We start from the raw sequence: 22,230 nt of genomic DNA, 5'->3' as shown, positions 1-22,230 counted from the left end.
TTACGTGTAAACCAAGCCCTAGGAGCCCAGATCTGTGGATAGCATAAGCTGGATTCAATCAAAATCGACCATTTAGAGACTGCATGGTAGCGACTCGGCGAGTCGTTCATCTGACTCGGCGAGTCTGCTCGCGAGTCTCCGAGGTTGTCCCCTTTTAGTTGTGTCGAGTAGAGTAGTGAGTCACGGGGTGTGACTCAGTGAGTTGGAAGCCTAACTCATCCATGAAGGAACTCGGCGAGTCATTGCCCTGACTCGGCGAGTTCAAGGCAATCTCCTTAGATCAAGATCAGACTTGGCGAGTTGTTCATACAACTCGGCGAGTCGCAGCATAAGTGTTCATCGGATGAAGATGAACTCGCCGAGTTGTTCATACAACTCGGCGAGTAGGATGAAGGACTTGAACATCAGTTTGGAAGGAGAACTCGTCGAGTCAACACCTAACTCGACAAGTAGAAACGGAATCCAGGTCAGTCGATTGGACAGGGACTCGGCGAGTTGGCGAGCCAACTCGGCGAGTCGGGTCAACTGAAAGTTGACTCTGACTTTGACTTAGGGCATGATCAGGGGTAAAATGGTCATTTTACCCAAAGGACAGTTAGCAGTGTTTGATTGAGTATGTTGTGGGAATTACAGCCGGAGGATTTCCGGAGCAGCAGCAGCAGCAGTAGACAGTCAGTTCCCAATCAGATCAGCAGCTACTCCGAGGTGAGTTACCTTCCAGTAGCGGTGGGTCTACGGCCACAATGCCGGCCCACCAATAGGAGTCGTATGATTAGATGATTGTCTTTGTGATATCATCTACGTTGCTACTACCTGATATGTTATATGCTAGCATGATATGTTATATAAATAGAGATCGGTTGTCAGGACCGAAGGGTAGTGCAGACACCCCAGAAATGTCTGAGAGTACGTGATGATATGTTTGTATGCTGGCTTGTTATGTTATATGTGATAGAGGTAGTAGGAGGGGACCAATCCCCGAGTTCGGTTGTTAGGACCGAAGGGTAGCCCAGATACCCCAGATATGTCTAATAGTATGTTATGTATGATATATGTGTAAGTAGCAGTAGGGGATGAAATAGTCCCCGAGGATCGGTTGTTAGGACCGATGGGTACTCAGCGCCGCAGAATACCTTGAAACAGGTAGTCAGCACCCCAGAATGGCTTGACACAGGTAGGACAGCACCCCAGAATGGCCGCACAGGTAGTCGGCACCCCAGAATGGCCGTAACGGGTAGTCAGGCACCCCAGAATAGCCTGGCAGTATGTATGTTATGTGTTTGTATGGTATGTGGTACGATGGGGGAACTCACTAAGCTTTGTGCTTACATTTCACAGTTTTGGTTTCAGGTACCTCTTCATCAAAGGGGAAGGAGCTGGCACGGTAGTGGCACATCATGCACACACACTGGTTTCCGCAATTATTAGATTTCTCTGGGATTTATACTCTGATATTTCGATTGGTTGTATGATTTGGCTTTTAGGCATGGTTTACGTTGTGATGTGGTTTGATCAAACAATGTTTTTAATTATTAACGTTTTCTAAAGCAATGTTTTAAAAACAAAATTTTTGGATGTGAAAATTGGGTCGTTACAGTATTGTTCATGTGAAAATTCTCGGAAATTGTGCCCAAATCTTTTAAAATCCATAACTTTCACATACGGGCTCCGTTTTTTACGTTCTTTATATGAACGTGTAGCTAAAACTATGATCTACAACTTTCGTTTAGACTTCATCGGCTATTTTTTAATTTAATTTTATTATTATTATTTTTAACAGACCGGGAGAGGAAAATCCTTTAAAAAATCATAACTTCTTCATCCGACGTCCGTTTTCTTCAGAGTTTTTACCATTGTACTACTATTGACGAGACCTTCGATTCTCGTTTAGGTTGTGTCGGTTAAATATCGCTCGATATTTATTTCGAGTTTTTAGCTGTCTACCGCTAATCCGAAACTTAGAAAATCATAATTTCCTCATACGAAGTCAGATTTAAAAGTTCTTTATATGAAAGTTTATTATTTTAACGAGTTTTACAACTTTCATTTAGATCATTAAGGCTAAAAAGTAGTTTATCGAAAACAAATTTTTACGCGACATAGTGTTTGCTGGATTTGTCACGGATCTTCGATTGGTCATAACTTCTTTGTTATAACTCAGATTTCAACGAGGTTTTCGACTAAACGTTTCTAACTAGATTCTTTACAACTTTAAATAATAAAATTTTACTTATTTCAAATTTTTTTATTTTCGCTAAATTTCACAATATGGCATTTGATTGGAATCTCATAATACTTCCAATACCTTCTGAATGATTCTAAGCATAGTTTTACTTTATTTCTAGTAAAAACCATCTGTTAGAACTCAACATTCAAATTTACATAATATTTCATAATATTATTCACTTTTATAATTTACAATACACGATAACTGAACGTGTATGTTACAAATACCTCCTCCTTTTGAGGATTTCGTCCTCGAAATTACATTGATTAAGTATAATTTGGGCCTCGATGGTGTTTCCACTTGACAAACACCAACCCTACTTCTTTATTACGTAGATTAGTTGTTCTTTCATTCACGATCTCTTCAGTCTCTTCTATATATCTTAACTTATTATCCAAATTCACCTCAGATAATGGAACCGTTTCATCATAGATCTTCAAGCGTTTGCGCAGATAACTCACATGAAAGACATCATGAATACCTGCTAAATCTTCAGGTAATTCCAAGCGGTATGCTTGCTTACTAATTCTTTGAATGATTTTGAAAGGACCAACAAATATGGGACTTAGTTTTCCTTTCTTTCCAAATCGCATAAGACGTTTCCATGGGGATACCTTCAGCATTACTAAATCACCCACCTGGAATTCTATGGGTCGTCTCCTCTTTTCTGTATAAGACTTTTGTCGATCCTGGGCCACTTTCATTCTTTCACGTACGATTTTAATCTTGTTGGTGGTATCTTGAATCATTTCAGGGCCTCCTAGAATTTTATGTCCTACTTCACGCCAACATAATGGAGTATGACACTTGCGACCATATAATGCTTCATATGGTGGCATTCTAATTGAAGCGTGAAACTGTTATTATATGAGAATTCGACAAGCGGTAATTACTTATCCCGGTTACCACCAAACTCCAAAACACATGCACGAAGCATATCTTCTACTGTTTGGATTGTTCTCTTCGTCTGAGTGTCTGTCTGGGGATGATAAGTTGTGCTAAGAGAAACTCGAGATCCCAATTCACATTGCATACTCGCCCAAAACTGAGAAGTGAAACGAGTATCATGATCGGAAATGATCTTCAGTGGCACACCATGTCTTGCAACAGTTTCATCTAGGTTTACTTGTGTGTATTTCTCCATTGGAGCTGTTTCACGCATGGCGAGAAAATGTGCACTCTTAGTCAGGCGGTCGACGATTACCCAAATACTATCATGCTGTCTAGCAGTCTTTGGAAATTCGGTAATAAAATCCATGGACAGTTCTTCCCATTTCCATACAGGAACACTAACAGTTTCTAGGGTTTCGTAAGGCTTTTGGTGCTCTGTTTTGGCTTGTAATCATATCAAGCATTCTTGTACATATCTTCCAATGTCTCTCTTTAATCCTGGTCACCAATAGTCAGCCCGTATATCATAGTACATTTTGCTTGTACCAGGATGTATTGACAGTTTAGATTTATGGACTTCATCTAAAATCTTCTGTCTTAATCCACCAATCTTTGAAATCCACAGCCGATTCTTAAATACCTTCAATCCTCGTGGATCATCAAGTAAAACATCGGTATAATGTACCATCCCTTCTTTCTTTACATTTTATGGTTTTAAGGCCTCTTCTTTCCATTTCTCTAGTTCATCTAGAATAGTAAATTTTACTGTGGTATGAGTAATACCATAACACATACTATTACGATAAACTTTTCTGCTAAGTGCATCGGCAACTACGTTGGCTTTTCCAGGATGATATAGGATTTCACAGTCATAATCTTTGATCAGCTCCATGGCTCGTTGTTGTCTCATATTCAAAGTTTGCTGACTGAATATATACTTGAGACTTTTGTGGTCAGGTAAATAATTGGCATTTGATACCAAAAAGATAATGCCTCCAAATTTTTAGGGTAAATACCACTGCAGCGAGTTCCAAATCATGAGTGGGATAATTCTTTTCATAATCTTTCAGTTGTCTTGAGGTATAGGCTATCACTTTACCACGTTGCATCAACACACAACTGAGTCCCAATCTTGAAGCATCGCTATATACAGAGAAATCATCATCACCTTCTGGGAGTGATAAGATTGGAGCATGAGTCAAAAGATCTTTTAGAGTTAAGAAAGCTTCTTCTTAGGCTTCACCCCATTCGAACTTTACTTCCTTCCACGTAAGACTCGTGAGAGGCACGGCTATACGGGAAAAGTCTTTAATGAATCTCCGTTAATATCCCGCAAGACCCATTAAAACTGCAAATTTCGGAAGCATTACAGGGCACTTCCCAATTTTGAATAGCTTCAATTTTAATAGGATCTACGGATACACCGTCACCAGAAATAACATGGCCGAGAAATTGAACTTGGCGAAGCCAAAATTCATATTTCGAGAATTTAGCGTATAATTTCTCTTTTCGAAGAAGTTCTAATACCACACGAATATGAATGGCATGATCAGCTTTAGACTTTGAATAGATTAGAATATCGTCAATGAATACGATGACAGATTTATCGAGCATTGGGCGGCATACCCGATTCATCATATCCATGAATATAATAGGAGCATTTGTCAGACCGAACGGCATGACAAGGAATTCATAATGCCCATAATGAGTACGAAAAGCAGTCTTCCGTACATCCTGCTTGTGAACTTTCAACTGATGATAGCCAGATCTCAAATCAATCTTCAAGAAATAGCTAACACCCTGAAGTTGATCAATAAATCATCAATGCGTGGCAGTGGGTACTTGTTCTTGATAGTCACCTTATTCAGCTCACAATAATCAATGCACATCCGCATCAATCCGTCCTTCTTCTTGATAAACAATACCGGAGCACCCCAAGGAGAGGTACTCGGTCGCATAAATCCTTTGTCAAGTAATTCCTATAGTTGGATCATCATTTCTTTCATCTCAGCTGGCACAAGACAATAAGGAGTCTTTGCAATCGGAGCAGCACCAGGCACAAGGTCAATTTGGAATTCTACTTACCTGTCCGGAGGAAGTCCAGGAAATTCTTCAGGAAAAACATCAGGATATTCTTTAACTATAGGAACATCATTTACAGCTTTCTTCTCCTCTTTTGAGATATCAACTGTGTAGGCCAGATAGATAGAACATCCCTTGGACATGAATTTATGAGCTTTGAGGAAAGAGATTATTTTTAAGTTTCTTTGCTCACCGTAGACATAAATAGGATTCTCTCCTTTAATAGTAATGCGTACTATCTTTTCATAACATAAGAGTTCTACGTGATTCTTTGGCAACCAATCCATGCCAAGAATAATATCGAAGTTGGGCAAGGAGATAGGGATCGAATTAGCAAGAAAATTATAGTCTTCAATTTATATAACACAATCCTTATAGACTTTATCAGCAAGTAATGATATACTTCCCGCAGTATCTACGTGAAATGGTTGGGCAAGTACATAATAAGCAATTTGAAAGGAATGTGCAAATTCATAAGACACAAAAGAGTCTGAGGCACCATAATCAAATAAGATGTGAGTAGGTCTAGAGTTGACAAGAAATGTACCCGTCACAACATCCAGGTCCTCACATGCTTTCTTTGTGGAAATCTGGAATGCACGACCCTTAGCTTTTGGCACCTCCTCCTTTTTAGTTGGAGTACCCTTTGATTGTTGAACAGGGACTTGACTTCTCGCCAGTTGTTGAACAGAAGCTTGACTTCCCGTCATCTGAATAGTAAGAGTAGGGTAAAAACTCTTCTTCTGGCCAATAATACCACATGCATAGGAAGTAACATCCTTTCTTGGACAAGCTAGCTTTATATGACCCTTTTCTCGACATCCATAACAGACAATGAATTCCTTGTCTATTTTGCTGCGGCCCGGATGATTTCTTCCACAAACACGGCATGAAGGCGATTGAATAGAAAAAGATTGTGATCTACCGTGTCCACGAGAGGCATTTTGAGTTTGCAATTGATTACCAGGTTTAGTCCGAATGGATTGAGCTAGTAGAAAAGAACGAACAGGAACAGTTCTTTCAGTACGTGGATGCTTCAGAATAGTAAAAGTGGCACCACGTATTTCTAAGTCATGCTCACGTCTTCGAGCATACTCAACGGCTTTATCGAATGACATAGCTTCTCGATTGGAAACGAAATCGTGGATTTCGTGTCGTAGTCCCTCCATGAATAATTGAATTTTCTCATCTTCAGTTGGAATATACTTTGTAGCAAACGTTGCTCTTTGATTAAACTGAGTTTCATACTCATTCACAGTCATTCCTCCCTGTTTAAGCTTGAGTAATTCCTTCTCCAATCTCCTCCTCGTGTCTAGAGGACAATACTTCTCTAGCAAACGAGAGCTTCATATGTTGCTTCCCACCAGACCAAGGCTTCTCCGATGAGCATTGCGGAAGCATAATTAGCCTTGTCTTCATTATCCACATGAGAAATACGAAACACTTTCTCTGTGTTCTGGATCCAAGTAAGAACAATAATGGGATTAAGAACACCGGAAAACTCTGTAGCACCACTACTCTTGAAATCTTTGAACGACGGACGCTTCACCTCTTCTTTTGAAGATTCTCCAGTGGCTTTCTCTTTTCCTTTATCACCATTATTTTGGTGTTCTTCAAGAGTCTGTCGAATAACACCGGTAAGTTTACCCAAGAGTCGTTCCTCACAAGGAGATATGGGAGTATTCACTTCCTCAGGTTGAGGACCTCCACCCACATCAGGGGTATGACTACTAACCTATTCAGCCATAATTTTGCAATATGGATTAACATCGTATTTTAGAATATTAGGGTTTATCATTACCTTAATACCCTATGTAAGTCTTTCCTAAGGTTTGTATCCATATACTTACAATGAATCAGTTCATATATTGAACTTCCAATAGTTTAAGTCTAAACGCCAATCTATGGTATTTAGTTCGCTTAAACTACTACTCTGATACCATGACTGAAAGACCCTCACTTTCATAATATTAAAACAGTTGTTACTCCAAAACATGCTGCATGCATATTCACAAATAATATTTTACATTGATAATTTATTTACAAACGACTGGATACAAACCGACTAACTTTAAGTTTATTACAAAACTACCCAGGATATTGTATATTTTATATATACTAAAACGTAAATACAAAAGTAATAGTATAAGCTATTTTAATTCTTCCAACAGTATAAAGCTATACTGGATGCTTATTGTCTGCAATATATTAAAAATTGAGAGGGTAAGTGGTGACGCTTACTGAGTTCAATAATAGATACAATATAATGTTATGTCATATATATACTTCAATATGGCAGAAGCAAAGAGGAACAAGAAACAACAAGGGGATACGTGAATCATGTGACAAACTTTCCATATCAATCAATGATTTGATTCAAAGATATATAATCAATGAGACATAACAATTTCCAAACTTGATATACATCAATAAAGCTTCGGCCCAAATGGCACAGAAGATATATAATTTCTAATTAACATTTTGGTAGATTTCAGACTTATAGCCATGTCTAACCATTTGCCAATACCATAGAATAGAAATTGTTCTCTTACGGAGACATGTTCTACATATCCAAATGCTACATACCAGTACCAACGTGAATCTAAGTCCTTTCACTGATCACATGGTCAAAGATATTTCTTTGCTATTAAAATTAGCGAATAAAAATAACACCGAAAAATAACCCGGAATAATAACACTAAAAAACATATAGCACATATAACACATAACATACAATTGTTCCTATATATTAAACTCACTTTGAAGTAACCGGACGTTAAAATAGTAATTTAGGCAGTACTTCGTTACTATAAATAGCTTTCTTCTATAAAAATTGGGAGCTTTCTTGAAAACCAGGCTCTGCGACGGTAGGGCTTCAAACCGAAAAGATAAATTTCTCGGGCACTTCGGGGCGTGTTTCGGGCATTTGGTATGATCTCGGGGCTTCGGGGGAAGTCGGAATGAAAGAAATATAGGTTAAAGGGTGAAATTTGGCAATTTTCTCAAAAATACCCGGGAGGTCTCACACCCTTTATATAGGTGCGAGCCTCGGATCCGAAGCAAGAGGGAAGGAGGGCAGGTGGCGCGAGGCTACGAGGATCAGTACATGCGGCAGCTGGAGGGAGGCTCGGATCCGGATGCGAGGCGAGGTTCAGAAGGCACCACCGGGTGCGAGGCGCGTTGGACGCTGGTTGGGCCGCAACTTCGGTCCAATCGGAATGCAACACGCGTCGGTATCGGATTCAACCACTGCTTCGGACGCGCCATCGGGTCGGACATGGGGTAGTTCGCGAGAGCGGGTGACGTGGCCGTTACTGTTCATGCGAAAATTCTCGGAAATTGTGCCCAAATCTTCTAAAATCCATAACTTTCGCATACGGGCTCCGTTTTTGACGTTCTTTATATACACGCGTAGCTAAAACTATGTTTTACAACTTTCGTTTAGACTTCGTCGGCTAATTTTGAATTTAATGTTAATATTATTATTTTTAACTGACCAGGACAGGAAAATCCTTTAAAAATTCATAACGTCTTCATCTGACGTCCGTTTTCTTTAGACTTTTTACCGTTGTACTACTATTGACGAGACCTTCGATTCTCCTTTAGGTTGTGTCTGTTAAATATCGCTCGATCTTTATTTCGAGTTTTAAGTTGTTTACCGCTAATCTGAAACTTAGAAAAATCATAACTTACTTATGCGAAGTCATATTTAAAAGTTATTTATACGAAAGTTTATTATTTTAACGAGTTCTACAACTTTCATTTAGATCACTAAGGCTAAAAATTAGTTTAGAAAACTAAATTTTTACGCGACATAGTGTTTGCCGGATTTCGACGAGGTTTTCGCCTAAACTTTTCTAACGAGATTCTTTACAACTTTAAATAATAAAATTTTACTTATTTCAAATTTTATATTTTCGCTAAATTTCACTATATGGCATTTGATTGGAATCTCATAAGACTTCCAATACTTTCTGAATGATTCTAAGCATAGTTTTACTTTATTTCTAGCAAAAACCATTTGTTAGAACTCAACATTCAAATTTACATAATATTTCGTAATATTATTCACTTTTATAATTTACAATACACGATAACTGAACGTGTATGTTACAATAATATATGTATAATTTTATGTAATTTCAAAATTCCGGTTCGGTTCGGTTCAATTCTTTTTGGTTTCTAAAATTTCTAAAACCGATCCCAAAACGAAATTTTTAGTTTTTAAAAAACATCAAACTCAAACCATGGGTTTCCGTTGTGATTTTGGTTTTTCAGTTTTGTCAGTTTTTGTGTTTTCAGGTTCATTTTGGTCATGTAAAGAATGAACGATACACACATATATATATATATATATATATATATATATATATATATATATATATATATATATATATATATATATATATATTTTATGGCGTATTCGGCACGTAGCTTTTTGGGAGCCATGAAAATTTCTTAAAAAACAAAAAGTTACGTTTAGCAACTAAGCTTTTAAATTTTATTTTAAACGAAAATCGCATAATCCTTCAAGTGGCCTTTTTGTGAGCTTTTACATTTTGATTTTCATGAAATTTTTCACTCTTAAAAACTAACAGCTAATTTTGCCAAACACACTTGTACAAATAAAAAGGAAAAATGTTAATTTAGACTATGTTTGGCGTACTAGTCAAAAAGCTAGCTGTTAAATAAAAAGTTAGTTGATAGCTAAAAAGCTAGTTGATAAAAAAATGACATTTAGTGAAACTAGCTGAAAAATATCAAATGATATTTAAAAAAATGTGTTTTTATAAGTAATTAAGCGGTATATTTGAAAATTTTTAAAAAAAACTTCTAAAAAGTTAGTGTAAGAGCTTTTTAAAAAGCTAGCTTATAAGCTACTTTTTAGCTTGCCAAACACAAGTTAAAAAATCTCGAAAAATAAACTAGCTTTTCGGCTAGCTGTAGGCGCCAAAAACAGCCTTAGCCCTACAAACTTTTAACGTTTGTTTTAAAAGGTCGCTTAATTTTTTTTTTTTTTTGGTACTCTAGGGGAATTAAGGAAATAAACGGGTAAGTCGGTCGTTTTTTGTCCTATCACCAAAAACCATTCCCCTGTAAACACAGTCGGTGCCACGTCAATAAATGAGATTGCCATGTGTAATCCATTAAAGCCCCCGAAAAAAGATTGTTTTTTATCCAAAATAAAAAAAAAAAACCACCGAAAAGAAATAACTACTACCGGCGAAATTAATAAAAAACACAAACACAACTACGATTCCAACCTAAAAACCCTAAAATCGCCATCTTTTACCCATACATCTACGTCCACCCAACACCAACAACCCTAAACCCTACTGTCATTCCAATCACCAACACCAACACCACCATCACAATCTTCTTCATCACATCAATTCGTGCCTTCAACTCTAAAAGCTGCGCTTGCACGTCCGCCTCCGATGGCTGCGCTTGCACATCCGCCTTCGACGGTTGCGCTTGCATGGCCGTCTTCGTTTGCTCCGACGGCTGCGCTTGCACGTCCACCTTCATTTGCTCCGGCTCAACCTGAGTTTTCATGGCTAGTAGCTCATAATCAGTAGGGTCCACCTCTCGAAAATCACAATAAGGGTTCTGAACCAGACATCTAATAATAGAAAAAATAAAACAATTGACAACAATGTGGAAACAAATATCTTTTGGTTAACAAAGTTGTAGGGTTTATCTCATTTAGGGTTTGCACTTTTTATATAGTGGGGACGAGCACCTTAATGTGGCAAACTTGGGGACCAATGGTGCTACAGTGGCACCGAGTCAGTGTTACTGTAGCATCCACACCACCAATTAGTTAACACAAGACAATACAAACTTATTATAATGGGTAAAATGACTAACTTAGCAAGTAAACATCTACTTAATTCCCCTAGAGTACAAAAAAAAATTAAGTGATTTTTTTAAAAAAAAAAAAAAAAGAGAAAAGTTAGTAGGGCTAAATTTACATTTTCCCAAATAAAAACTACAACTTAAAGCTACCAGCTACAAACTTCCAACTACCGACTAATTCTACCAAACACACCCTTAATCTACATATTATCAATATTAAATGTAATTATTATTATGATCTTACAACTCTCCATCAACAAAAGTTATCCAAAACAAGAACCTCTACACACTCTTTATAGTGCTCAACTTAAAGTTTTTCCATCCTCATTTCCCACAATACTATATATTGTATTAAGAAGAAAATAGAGGAAAGTAACGATAAGGGAATAATGAAAGCATTCATTACAACATTTTACTTGAATTCCAACTGTTATTGGCTCATTATAAAAACTCTTACTTCACATTTCCACTTGCGAATAAGTCAATGCTTCCTATTTGGAACCGTGAATTCGTTTGTCCATCACGAACTGCTAGAAACCGTAACCTGCAACTTCTTGCAATTAGCACTGTAAAGTTGCAAAAACTTACTTTACTTGGTAAGATATGGATTAAAAAGAATATATATATATATACCTGAATACATTTGCAAAGAATCCTTGCAGCTTGACCTTATATGCTTTTCGCTGGAAACGGTTGTCAAACATTTGAGAAGTTTGTTCATCCAAAATACGCCAGCTGGCACCTCCATCATCACTACCTTCAATTACCCTGAATGATTTTTTTTTTTTTAACATCAACTTGGTTGGATCTTTCATAGATATTAGATTGCAAATGTGTGCTGCTATTCAAGTGTTATAGTAGAGGGACCATTTTTGCCAAATGGTGATAGTGGTGTGGCCAAAGTGTGAAAATGGAAAAAAAAAAAGGTTGTAAAACAAACATACCAGTCCCTTGGATCTCTTTCTGGAGCATCATTGGCTGACATTAGTTCATATGAGCACAGTTCATAGACCTCAGCATCTTTTGCTTTGTATATTAACCAACACCCTACAATATTTAATAAATCCTTTAATTAGTTTACACATTTTAAATTGTGAAATGAGCAACTTTTTATAGTAAATTGTCTTAATAAAAAAAAGTACGAGTGCATAACTGTAATAGAGAATGGAAGTCTGATGCTATAAATATATAAATATTATTTTACACAAAAAACTTTAATCATGTTAGAAAGTTACATATGATTATCTGATTTTAATTAGGAATAGATTGTGTATATATTAACAAGTAATCGAAGAAATGTCTGTTCATCACTTTCAAAACGTTTGTTTACCAAGATGAAAAAATTAAATCAAAAGCAATACCATGAAATCTCATAATAAAAAATGCTTCTACCACAAAATAATGAAAAATAATTTAACTAAACTTCAAAAAAAATTTAAGATTAAATTATTATAAGCAAATTTATAAATGTGAATACCTTTAGCACCATTTGGTTCTTCCCATTTAGACACACGGGTTCCATCAAACGCAGATGTCGCCTACAAATTTTCAAACTTATATCAATAAAACTCCATTGAACAAAATATCTAAAGTTAATGAAACATTAATTTAAAAAAATAAAAAATAAAAAAAAAAAAAACAAATAAAAAAATTACTTAATACTTACAATTCCAAAAGGTAGCTCCTCTCCACTAGCAAGAACAGATCCACAACATATTCTATTTACCTTCACTAAAGGCCAAGAAACCGAAGATTTTATAAACTCATCACATTTTTTTATATTAAAAACCACATCATCAATTGCATGAAAAACAACAGGCAATGCAATCGATGTTCTCACAGGATCATCCCTTAAACAAATTTCAACTTTTCTTCCATTTTCTTCCACATTACTCTTCAAAGAAAGAGCATCAAGCATCATTTCAAAAGAAGGCAAAAGTTCCCGAATAAAGAACTCATTTGAATCAATCACAACTCTCCTTCTTTTAAAAGGGCTCTTTTTGAGATCAATCAAAACCCCTCTCACAAAACAAACACCTTCAATCGCCTTATGTTTGGAAGAAAACTCAACCAATCGAGATATAAAAGGAGAGAATGCATCATAGATCTTTGAAACATGATCATCTGTGATTTTTCTAATTGGACAAGAAGATGAACTTAAAGAAGTGGAACCGAGTTCTGATCTTAATGTTCTCCATTCTTTGTCCCCACTTAGTCTCCCTGGTAATGAGATGGTGTCATTTTCTTGAGAGTGTAGGTTTTTCTCTAGCTCTTTTGCTTCATTTTGGTCACGTTCATCAAGGGTAGAAATGGAAATTTTCATGTTCTTTCTACATTCTCTTGTTATGTTCTTTAAAACATTGGGTAGAGAAGACTCTGTGATTAGGTTTCTACGCGATAGAACTTCATGCCACTTTCTTGTGTAACGTTTAGTCACATCATACACTCCATCTCTTGAAATTGCAATTGTATAATTCAATTTCTTGTTCCACCTATAATGAAAAGAAAAGTCATTGTAAATATAGATAGAAATGTAATTTACCATTTTTACCAAAATAGGCAACATACTTTGTTTTTTTTTTTTAGCAACAATTGTAAGTTATAAACATGATGACATGGCAATGGTTGTTGCCATGTCATCGGCCACATCATCTTACCTTGTGCATAACAAACAATGATGTGTGTGTTTTTTAATCTTTTGTTTGTTAATGTCAACTAGGATGATATTAGGTGTAATCTGTAAACTTTGTATTAGGTAAGGATCATTTTTGTAAGAAAGTTTTGTGACAAAAATGTAAATTAAAAAACTTTTGTGGCTAAAGTCTAAAACCCTAAAACTATACTTTGTGGCCAAAGTGTAAAATAGGAAACTTTTGTGGCAAAAGTCAAAAAGTATAAAACTATACTATTCCTAAGAACTTTGCTTTTAATATATACTATAATATAATGGAAAGAATGTTTATGGGTTTTGTGTTTGCATAAGTAAATAAAAGGAATTAATTAAAACAACAAATTGAATCTTTAAAAATAAATGAAAATGCCACATTGCATTGATTGCTATTTTCCACAATTTGCCCTTGACAAAACAACTAGATACTGAAATTCAATAACATAATATGAAAAGGTAATGGAGAGAAACTGAGAAAGTACCCTTTTTCATATAGTAATGGAGTATCATATATTCCTTCACATGGATCAAGATGCATCCATCTATAATATTTAAAAAAAAAAAAAAAAAAAAAAAAAAAAAAAAAAACATGCAACTTAGTGTTTAAAAAAAAAAAAAAAAAAGGATATGAAATTAATGTTATTGGTGTCAAATTTACCTTCCCAAAACCATTGAATAGCATTCTGTCCACACGTGATCTGTGAAATCCAATATCTGAGAAGGAAGCCATTCTCTAATTACAATCAACCCCTCAAGTTTTGACTAAGAGCAAAAATCCCCTTGAAGTTTCTAACAATTACTAAACAGTCCCTAAACTCTTACCAGACGAGTTTCATAGCCAAAGGATCGGCAATAGAGTGAGAAGCAATTGGCCCACTCCCCACATCGACCCTTCTTTGTTTCAAGAAGCTACACCATGAAAGATGCCATGAGTTTAAAGAATCAGAAAGTGATTTTAAAAAATTAAAAAATTAAAAAATTAAAAAAAAAAAAAAAATTGTGTACCTTTATAGGATCATTATACCGTGGAAAACGGGTGATTCTTGAACATGATCTACAACTGGTCCAATTAAGAAAAATACATATGAGAAAATAAAGAAAAGAAAGGGATTAAATTAAACAAGAAATAATTTTTTTTTATACCGATAAAGTTCAACCCGAGAAGCTCCATAAGCAGTTTCTGAAGAATTTGGTGCACCCATTCCTTGATTGATAGTTTCATTGCCACAATTTTCACAAGGAGGTGAATTTACCCACCTAAAATTTTTACAAAAAGAAATTACAAAGATAAGTAACATAATTTTAGATTACAATGATAAAACCTAAGGCTAAATGCAAGAAATAGCAATGAACTTTGCAAAAAAAGATATATATTAAATGTCTGTTTAACAGTAAAATGCTTTAATAAGAAGAAATGAAAGTACAATGCTACAACATAATGGGTCAAAGAATCCACATATTGCACACTTTATAGAATTCAAAATGGAGAGCAGAAAGTAAAAAAACTAACTTAAATGTCTGTTTGAACCAGAAAAGAAGTTGAAGCAGGAATGCATGATCAAGCTCACTTTTTGATGGCTTGAAGTTCCCCTCCTGAAAAGAAAAAGAGACCATACATGTAAGAAAAATGACTTATCAGGCTTCGATAATTCTTATGCTCAAAAAGGTAATATATGTAATGAAAGATATCAAGTTAAGTGCAAAATATTCAGAAAAAAACAATTAGATTATGGACAGGATAAATGGAATGGCCTCAATGCCTTGAGTTTCTATGTTAGGTCTAAGTTGTTCTTTCTGCATTAAGTAAAAAAGAAACCAAACCTAAGCATATTGTAACTTTGTTTAAGGGAAAAAATGTAATCTAGATCTTTTCCACACTCAAATTTGAAATTTATTTCACACTTCAGAATAAAAACATGGAAACTTGAACCTTAGCTAAAGCAACTAATGCTTTCTCCTCAAGCTTCTCCACAGGAACTGTCTTCCTTGCAGCTTCTTGGCGACGTGAGTCTTCATACTACATGGACATAACATCACACACATGGTGTTAACTTCATAGTGTTTATTATGTAAAAGAAGGAGAAGAGAGAGTGGATATTACCAGAAGAACCTGATCTACATAAGGCCTGATTCTCTGTTCAAACTGCCTGCTATCTTGACTAACAGCAAACTGCTGAAACATAAGCGCTTCTTCTTCTGCCTGTAATCATAAGAAGCACTCGGTTGAAAAAAAAAAATTCACTTTTTGTCAAATCTAGGGTATGCATTTCTTACACCAATAGGTAAGAAATACCTAATTTTAATCATGTGCTGGCAAAATTGAGCTTGATCAATGGTGGTCTTTCCATACCTGCAACATTCGAGCTAGCTCTTCGTCGGATTTCACTGTCTCTGAACCCAATTGAGGGTTTTCGTCTTTAATTGAAACCAATCTAAGCTTATCGGATATTGCAATGAGATCAGAGTCATCGGAAATAACTCGATCGTCGTCGCCTCCGAGTATCTTCAAGTACAAATCGGATTAATCATCAGTAAGCGTATAATTCCATAGACATTCAACTTATCGGGAGATCGTAATTCCAATTAGTAACTAAAGAGAAGATGATCGACCTTTTGCTCATCTGGAGGAACTGCCGTGAGGGAAAACAACTGGAATTTGAAGACTTCAAAACCATCTTCGGTGTCGTAGTCGACGTCGAAGTTGGAATCTTGGTGGTGGATGAGGAACTTTCTTGCCACCATGATCTATGCTCTCCGTACAATTGGAAAGAATGTTCAACTACGAAACTCAGACGATGGAAACGTTGTCAACTACTTCTTGCCCCAAAACCTTTCTCGGTATGAAAATAATGAAATGGTAAACTACTTGACATAAGATAAGAATATATAATGAGAGAAAAGAAAACAAATCAAAGAAAAGAATATATAATGGGAGAAAAGGAAAAAAAAATGAATATATAAAACAAGTTAAAAAAAAAAAAAAAAGGTAATGAATTGATTCTTTTCTTTTTATTTGGTTTCTTTGGACTTTGGAAGAGAATTTGTAGGAAAAATTATCATGAATCTCTTTTTCTTTAGTAATAGGGGTGTGCACCAAACCGCACAAATCGCATAAACCGTCCACACTGCACGAAACCGCACCGCCTAATGCGGTTTAAAACTAGTATGGTGCGGTTTGCGGTTTGAAATTTTGTTAAACCGCACTAAGTGGTGCGGTTTGTGTTTTCCAATTATAACAATGCGGTTCAAACCGCACCGCATATATATATATATATATATATATATATATATATATATATATATATATATATATATATATATATATATATATATAATACAAACACATAAAAATTACACAGAAGATACGAATTTGGTTTTATTACTAATGAATTTTGATATCACCAATTTCAATTTTTGTAAACAAATTTGTGATAGATTATTTATCTGATTGTCTAAGGTAACAAAGACTAGTATTGTTAAAACATTGGCAAAACCAACTTATCTTGATTCTATAACTAATATATTTATGTATAAATTTTATGTACATAATATTAAAAATACATATACTTTTTGAAACCGCATAAACCGCAAAAAAACCGCATAAACCGCCCGCACCAAACCGCACCACATAACACGGTTTAGAACCTTCGCGGTGCGGTTTGCAGTTTTTTAAAATTTCAAATCGCACATGCGGTGTGGTTTGCGGTTTCGACTCGAAACCGTACCAAACCGCACCGCGAACACCCCTAGTAAATACATTCATAAGCAATGATTATTTTAAATCTTTCTGATTTCTTATTTTTTATTATTATTTAATTTAACTCGGGAAGGGAACATTACACCTTGTTTTTATAAAAGGAATGGAAAATGACTTTTAAGGGTAACTAACTGTTGCGCTTGTTTTCATTTGGTCGCTTTTCTTTTTTTGTACTCAATATACCATTGAACTTGTTGTTTGTGTTCACCATAGCCTTTTTGACCGGCTTTTGACCTGTGATAGTCGGTCAAAGGGTTATGGTGAACACAAACAACAAGTTCGATGGTATATTAAGTACAAAAAAAAGGAAAATGACCAAATGAGAATAAATGCAACAGTTGGTTACCCTCATGATTCATTTTCCTTTTACTTATTTACAGTAAATTTCATGTCATCTCCTGTTAATATTAATGATTTTATGATATTTATTTTTACTTCTCTTCAAAACATAACCCACGAAAGAATATTATTCATACATATACAACTTTGTAATCCACTTGAATATTTATTAAGGGAATCTTGACTAAGCAAATGCATTTCATGTAAATGACTACATGAGGTTTATAGGGCATTTTATCCCCACATCCGCTTAATCGATCCTTCCAGGTTCTTCCTTCCGCTGCTTCTTATCCAAACCTTGTGTTTCTCTATCTTCCTTCCTCCGCTGACACTCATCGCCACCACCATCCGATCCATCGCCTCCATCTCCGCCATGATCGAGAAGAAGATGTGTGTGATTTCTTACATCCATCGTCATCTCCAACTTTCGTTTCTTAGCTGCCTCCATCGCCGACACTTCCACCACAACTGCCATTACTGCCTCTAATCACAAAAACCAAACCTCTCATCAGGTAAATCATCACGAACGAAAGCTATCTCCAATTTTTGTTACTTCACCTTTCGTTTTCTTCTTATCTCATATACAATTCCTTCAGTCTGCTGTGCTCTTTTTACAGGATGATGGACCATCCACCAATTATATCGCTCCTTTAAACCCTTCCATGATCATGTTTGTGACCGGAAAGCACACCAAGCAGAGATCGATCGACAGGGAGTTGTCATCGATCTGAAAGCAAGGATGTTGCCGAGATCAGTCTCTCCGTTTACAAGGCGGGTTAGGTTAGGGATTTTTACCCTCTGCTTTCGCTTCTTTTCCTTGCTTTTTCTTGATTTGGGGTTCAATGATTTCTCAGTGCGAGCCAGCCTCTCATAAACCGCCATCCCTCTTATCAAATATCAGTCATTCCCACCGCTTCCTTTTTCTTCTACAACACCATTGCTACCCTTCTCCTTCCACGAACATCGATTGCACCACAACATGCTGTCAACACCTGTCTGTAGGGTAATATGTCGATATCACCCCTTCAGGGCAACACCTGCTAGGCGACTGAAGCTATTTATTCTGGTGATTATTCATTAGTTAACAAGAATTCGAGGTAGGGAGTATGGTCCATTAGGTAGGAATAGGATTATTATGATTTTTTTAATTTTTCGGTCTGTTTGGTAAATACTAATGATAGATTAATAAAATTGAATGAGCAGGGAGGATGTAAAAGTCCCATCATCACCCTACTTCTCGGCATATGCACAAGGTCAAGGGCCACCCGCGATGATGCAAGAACGGTTCCAGAGTGTTATCAGTCAGCTTTTTCAACATGTGAGTTGCTTCATCTCTGTCTTTATCCTTACTTAAACCATATAACATTTGTAATAAAATCATAAATTATCCAAATAAAGAATCTTCAAATAAAGAATCTTGAAACAGGTTGTACAACATGTTAACTAATATAGTAATATTATTTTTTTAATGATGTTTATTCTGATTTTCTTGCATTGATTTTTAGTTTTTATTTTAATTTATAAGTCCAAATGAAATAAATAGTAACATATAACATCCTTTTTTTTTTCACTTTATTTCTTAGGTGGGAGAATCCATTAATGGGGCGGACATCTATGCTAATGTTGGTGAAGCAGAACTCAGTTTTGAAAGTGGGGATGCAGCAAAAGCATTTATTGAGAAGCATGGTTGGGAATATGTGGTATATATGCTCCTACCATTATTTAAAACAACAAAAAATAAAAGTATAATTAAGTGATAAAAAAAAAGCAAGTTGCTTTTGTTGAAATGTTTGTTACAACATTATACGTTCTAAAATCCATCCAATTGTAGCAATGTCAATTTTAATGTCCTAATAAGAAAGAAATTAGGAAATACAATGTATGCTTGAACTAAGATATTATTTGGAACCTTTTAGATCATTTAAAACCTCATAAGGATGGAAACAACTCAAATCTGTTTTTTGGTCCATTTTTTACACAAACACCCGAAGATATGTTGGGGGTTGATTTGAAATTAATAACCATGCCCTCAAAATTTCCAAAGTTGACCTTCACTACAAAGCACTTATGCTTGAAAATTCTAATTATACACTTTTAATTATCATCTTTTATAGTTAGTAAATCATTCCATGAATTCAGTTAATAGTTTATATTGAGGAAAACTTAGTGTTGATGTTGCAGAAACACAATATTTAATGAATGGTCTTCCCTGGGCAGTCATTGACTTAAACCCTGGTCGTAACCGAGCTAGTTAGCATTCTTATTCTCTTATATACTCGGTGGATTTTGAAAATTACGAACTATAGTATATAAATTTGTTAAAATCTCATGATGCTGAAAATGTGAACAATACTCCAAAACCAAATCCTCAAGAAAATCTATTCCCGTATGCAAATCTTTCACACCCAAATTTTCCATACCAAAATCTTCCTCAAACTTTAAAACCAAAATTTGTATACCCAAATCTTTCACCAAAAAAAATCCCAATTCTCCTAATACCAAACTTCATCAGACCTAAATATTCCACTTGAAAATTCCACATACTCTCCATCCCTGAATTCCTTATATCAAAATTTCAAATACGTAAATTGCCCGTGACTTATTTGTAATCCAAACATGGAACATACTCAAGAAGTTATTCCCACCATCAAAATATGAAAATCCAACAAAATCTATTGGAGAAAAATAAATAAATAATTTTGGCAAATGTTTGGCTTCACATTGCAGAAGATAGCATTACTAGCATTACTGGAGCATCACAACACGAAAAAGAATTTTGGGTGCTAATATTCACATACCTTGAAGAAAACAACACATCAAGTGTGTTAAGAAATCAACAAACCTAAAAACCCATTGACATTGCATGAAAAAACTAGTTGTTGCGTTGAATATTAATTCATATAATATGCGGTGTTGAAAAGCCAAGACCTTAGCGGATGGTCTCAAGAACATCCAAGCAAGGCATCTTTTGTGCAATATCATGCAAGATTCACAGTCGATTTGGCTATGAGCACATTTGGAACATTGTTAAATTAAAAATGAACGAAAATGGCAACCTGCAAGCTCTGTGTGGATCTGGGGCGTGTAGAACTTCATCTAGTGTAGAAGGTTTTATCAACATGGATGATACTCAAGTTTTAACTCGTCCAATTGGTTCAAATGTAGCCAAGAAAGCAGCAAAAGGTAAATCCGCTAAGTCCACTTTATCATCAAGTAGCCGACATGATAAGATACTTGAACAAAGATAATAAAAAAAAATATGAATGCTACAAAAAAAATCTTAGTATTATACAATCAAGAATAGATTAAAGTTAAAAAAATAATTATTGTAATTTTAAGTTATTTATTTTTTGGAAAAACCTTTGCGAAGAAATCAAAATAAAATATAACTTCAAGGCCGCAATTTTTAGTTATTTTAATTTTAAGTTTTGTATTTTTAATGTTAGAAATACGTCTAATATAATAAATGAATATTAATTTTGTTACAGGTCAATCTCTCATAAGTTTTAATACTTGTCATTTTTGATATTTTTAAAATAAAATAATATCCACATGCTAATTTCTATATTTTTTCAATTTTTAAAGTTAAGGTCACATAATACATATATATACTTATATATGTAAAGTATTGAATATAATAAATATGATAATAAATTGTAGTTAATAAGTTTTTCATTTCTTATTTCAAGATTTTATTTAAAAAAAATATTTTTGTTCACATTTTGATATTTAATTTTTTTAATCAACTCATGTATTACACGGATTTTACACATAGTTTTAATAATATATATATATATATATATATATATATATATATATATATATATATATATATATATATATATATATATATATATATATATATATATCAATTCATGGAACTCTATCAAATGCAATTTTTTGTTATTGTAATTTTAAGTTATGTATTTTTAATGTTTAGAATTATTTTAACAAAATATACATATACAGCTGATTTTTTTTTAAATTAAGGGAGTAATATAGAAATCTTGTTTTCAAAAATAGGGTTTTTTGAAATTGTGTTTAAAGAAAAAAATCATTTATTTTTGGTCCCACCATAAAAAATACATCTTCTTGGAAATTTTCAATTTTAACTCTTGGAAATTTTCAATTTTAACTCTTGAAAATTAAAGATTTAATCCTTCAATATATACCATATTTTTTATTCATACCTTTTATATATATATATATATATATATATATATATATATATATATATATATATATATATATATATATATATATATATACTTTTATTTTACAAAATATATAATTAGTTTTCAACTCTAATCCTTATAAATTATATATTTAATCATTCGTTTGTTTTTCTTACTTATCCTTAATTAGTATATGAATTATATATTTTAATTCTTGAAAACTAAAAAGAAT

General features: G+C 34.5%; 1 protein-coding gene and 1 long non-coding RNA gene across 7 annotated transcripts; one reads left to right on the top strand and one right to left on the bottom strand.

Moving 5' to 3' along the window:
- Positions 1-10,321: 10,321 nt before the first annotated feature.
- On the bottom strand, positions 10,322-16,599 carry PNG1 (peptide-N-glycanase 1). 4 transcript variants are annotated; one of them, XM_078992242.1, is made up of 16 exons: positions 16,338-16,599; positions 16,078-16,230; positions 15,829-15,927; positions 15,658-15,744; positions 15,238-15,320; positions 14,871-14,984; positions 14,733-14,787; positions 14,550-14,636; positions 14,386-14,441; positions 14,210-14,269; positions 12,726-13,551; positions 12,537-12,597; positions 12,004-12,106; positions 11,693-11,827; positions 11,517-11,603; positions 10,322-10,823 (listed from the first exon to the last, which is right to left on the bottom strand). In XM_078992242.1, exons 1-16 carry the CDS (start codon positions 16,467-16,469, stop codon positions 10,502-10,504), a joined length of 2,460 nt encoding a protein of 819 aa, XP_078848368.1. In that variant the 5' UTR covers positions 16,470-16,599; the 3' UTR covers positions 10,322-10,501. The 4 variants fall into 4 exon arrangements, with proteins under 4 accessions (XP_078848368.1, XP_078848371.1, XP_078848370.1 ...); XM_078992244.1 differs by having other exon boundaries at positions 10,600-10,744; XM_078992243.1 differs by having other exon boundaries at positions 10,725-10,758.
- A 1,500-nt stretch (positions 16,600-18,099) lies between these two features.
- On the top strand, positions 18,100-19,142 carry LOC145039112 (uncharacterized). Of its 3 annotated transcripts, XR_013679737.1 has the most exons (4): positions 18,100-18,335; positions 18,420-18,603; positions 18,678-18,941; positions 19,027-19,142. It is a non-coding gene; the product is annotated as an uncharacterized LOC145039112 (long non-coding RNA). The 3 variants fall into 3 exon arrangements; XR_013679738.1 differs by having other exon boundaries at positions 18,441-18,941; XR_013679736.1 differs by having other exon boundaries at positions 18,420-18,941.
- The last annotated feature ends 3,088 nt before the right edge of the window (positions 19,143-22,230 follow it).

The sequence above is a fragment of the Lactuca saligna genome, chromosome 4, assembly GCF_052625555.1.
Source record: "Lactuca saligna cultivar CGN05327 chromosome 4, ASM5262555v1, whole genome shotgun sequence".
Lineage (NCBI taxonomy): Eukaryota > Viridiplantae > Streptophyta > Magnoliopsida > Asterales > Asteraceae > Lactuca > Lactuca saligna.
The sequence above is the reverse complement of the archived record's forward strand: the minus strand, read 5'-3'. Positions and strand labels throughout refer to the sequence as shown.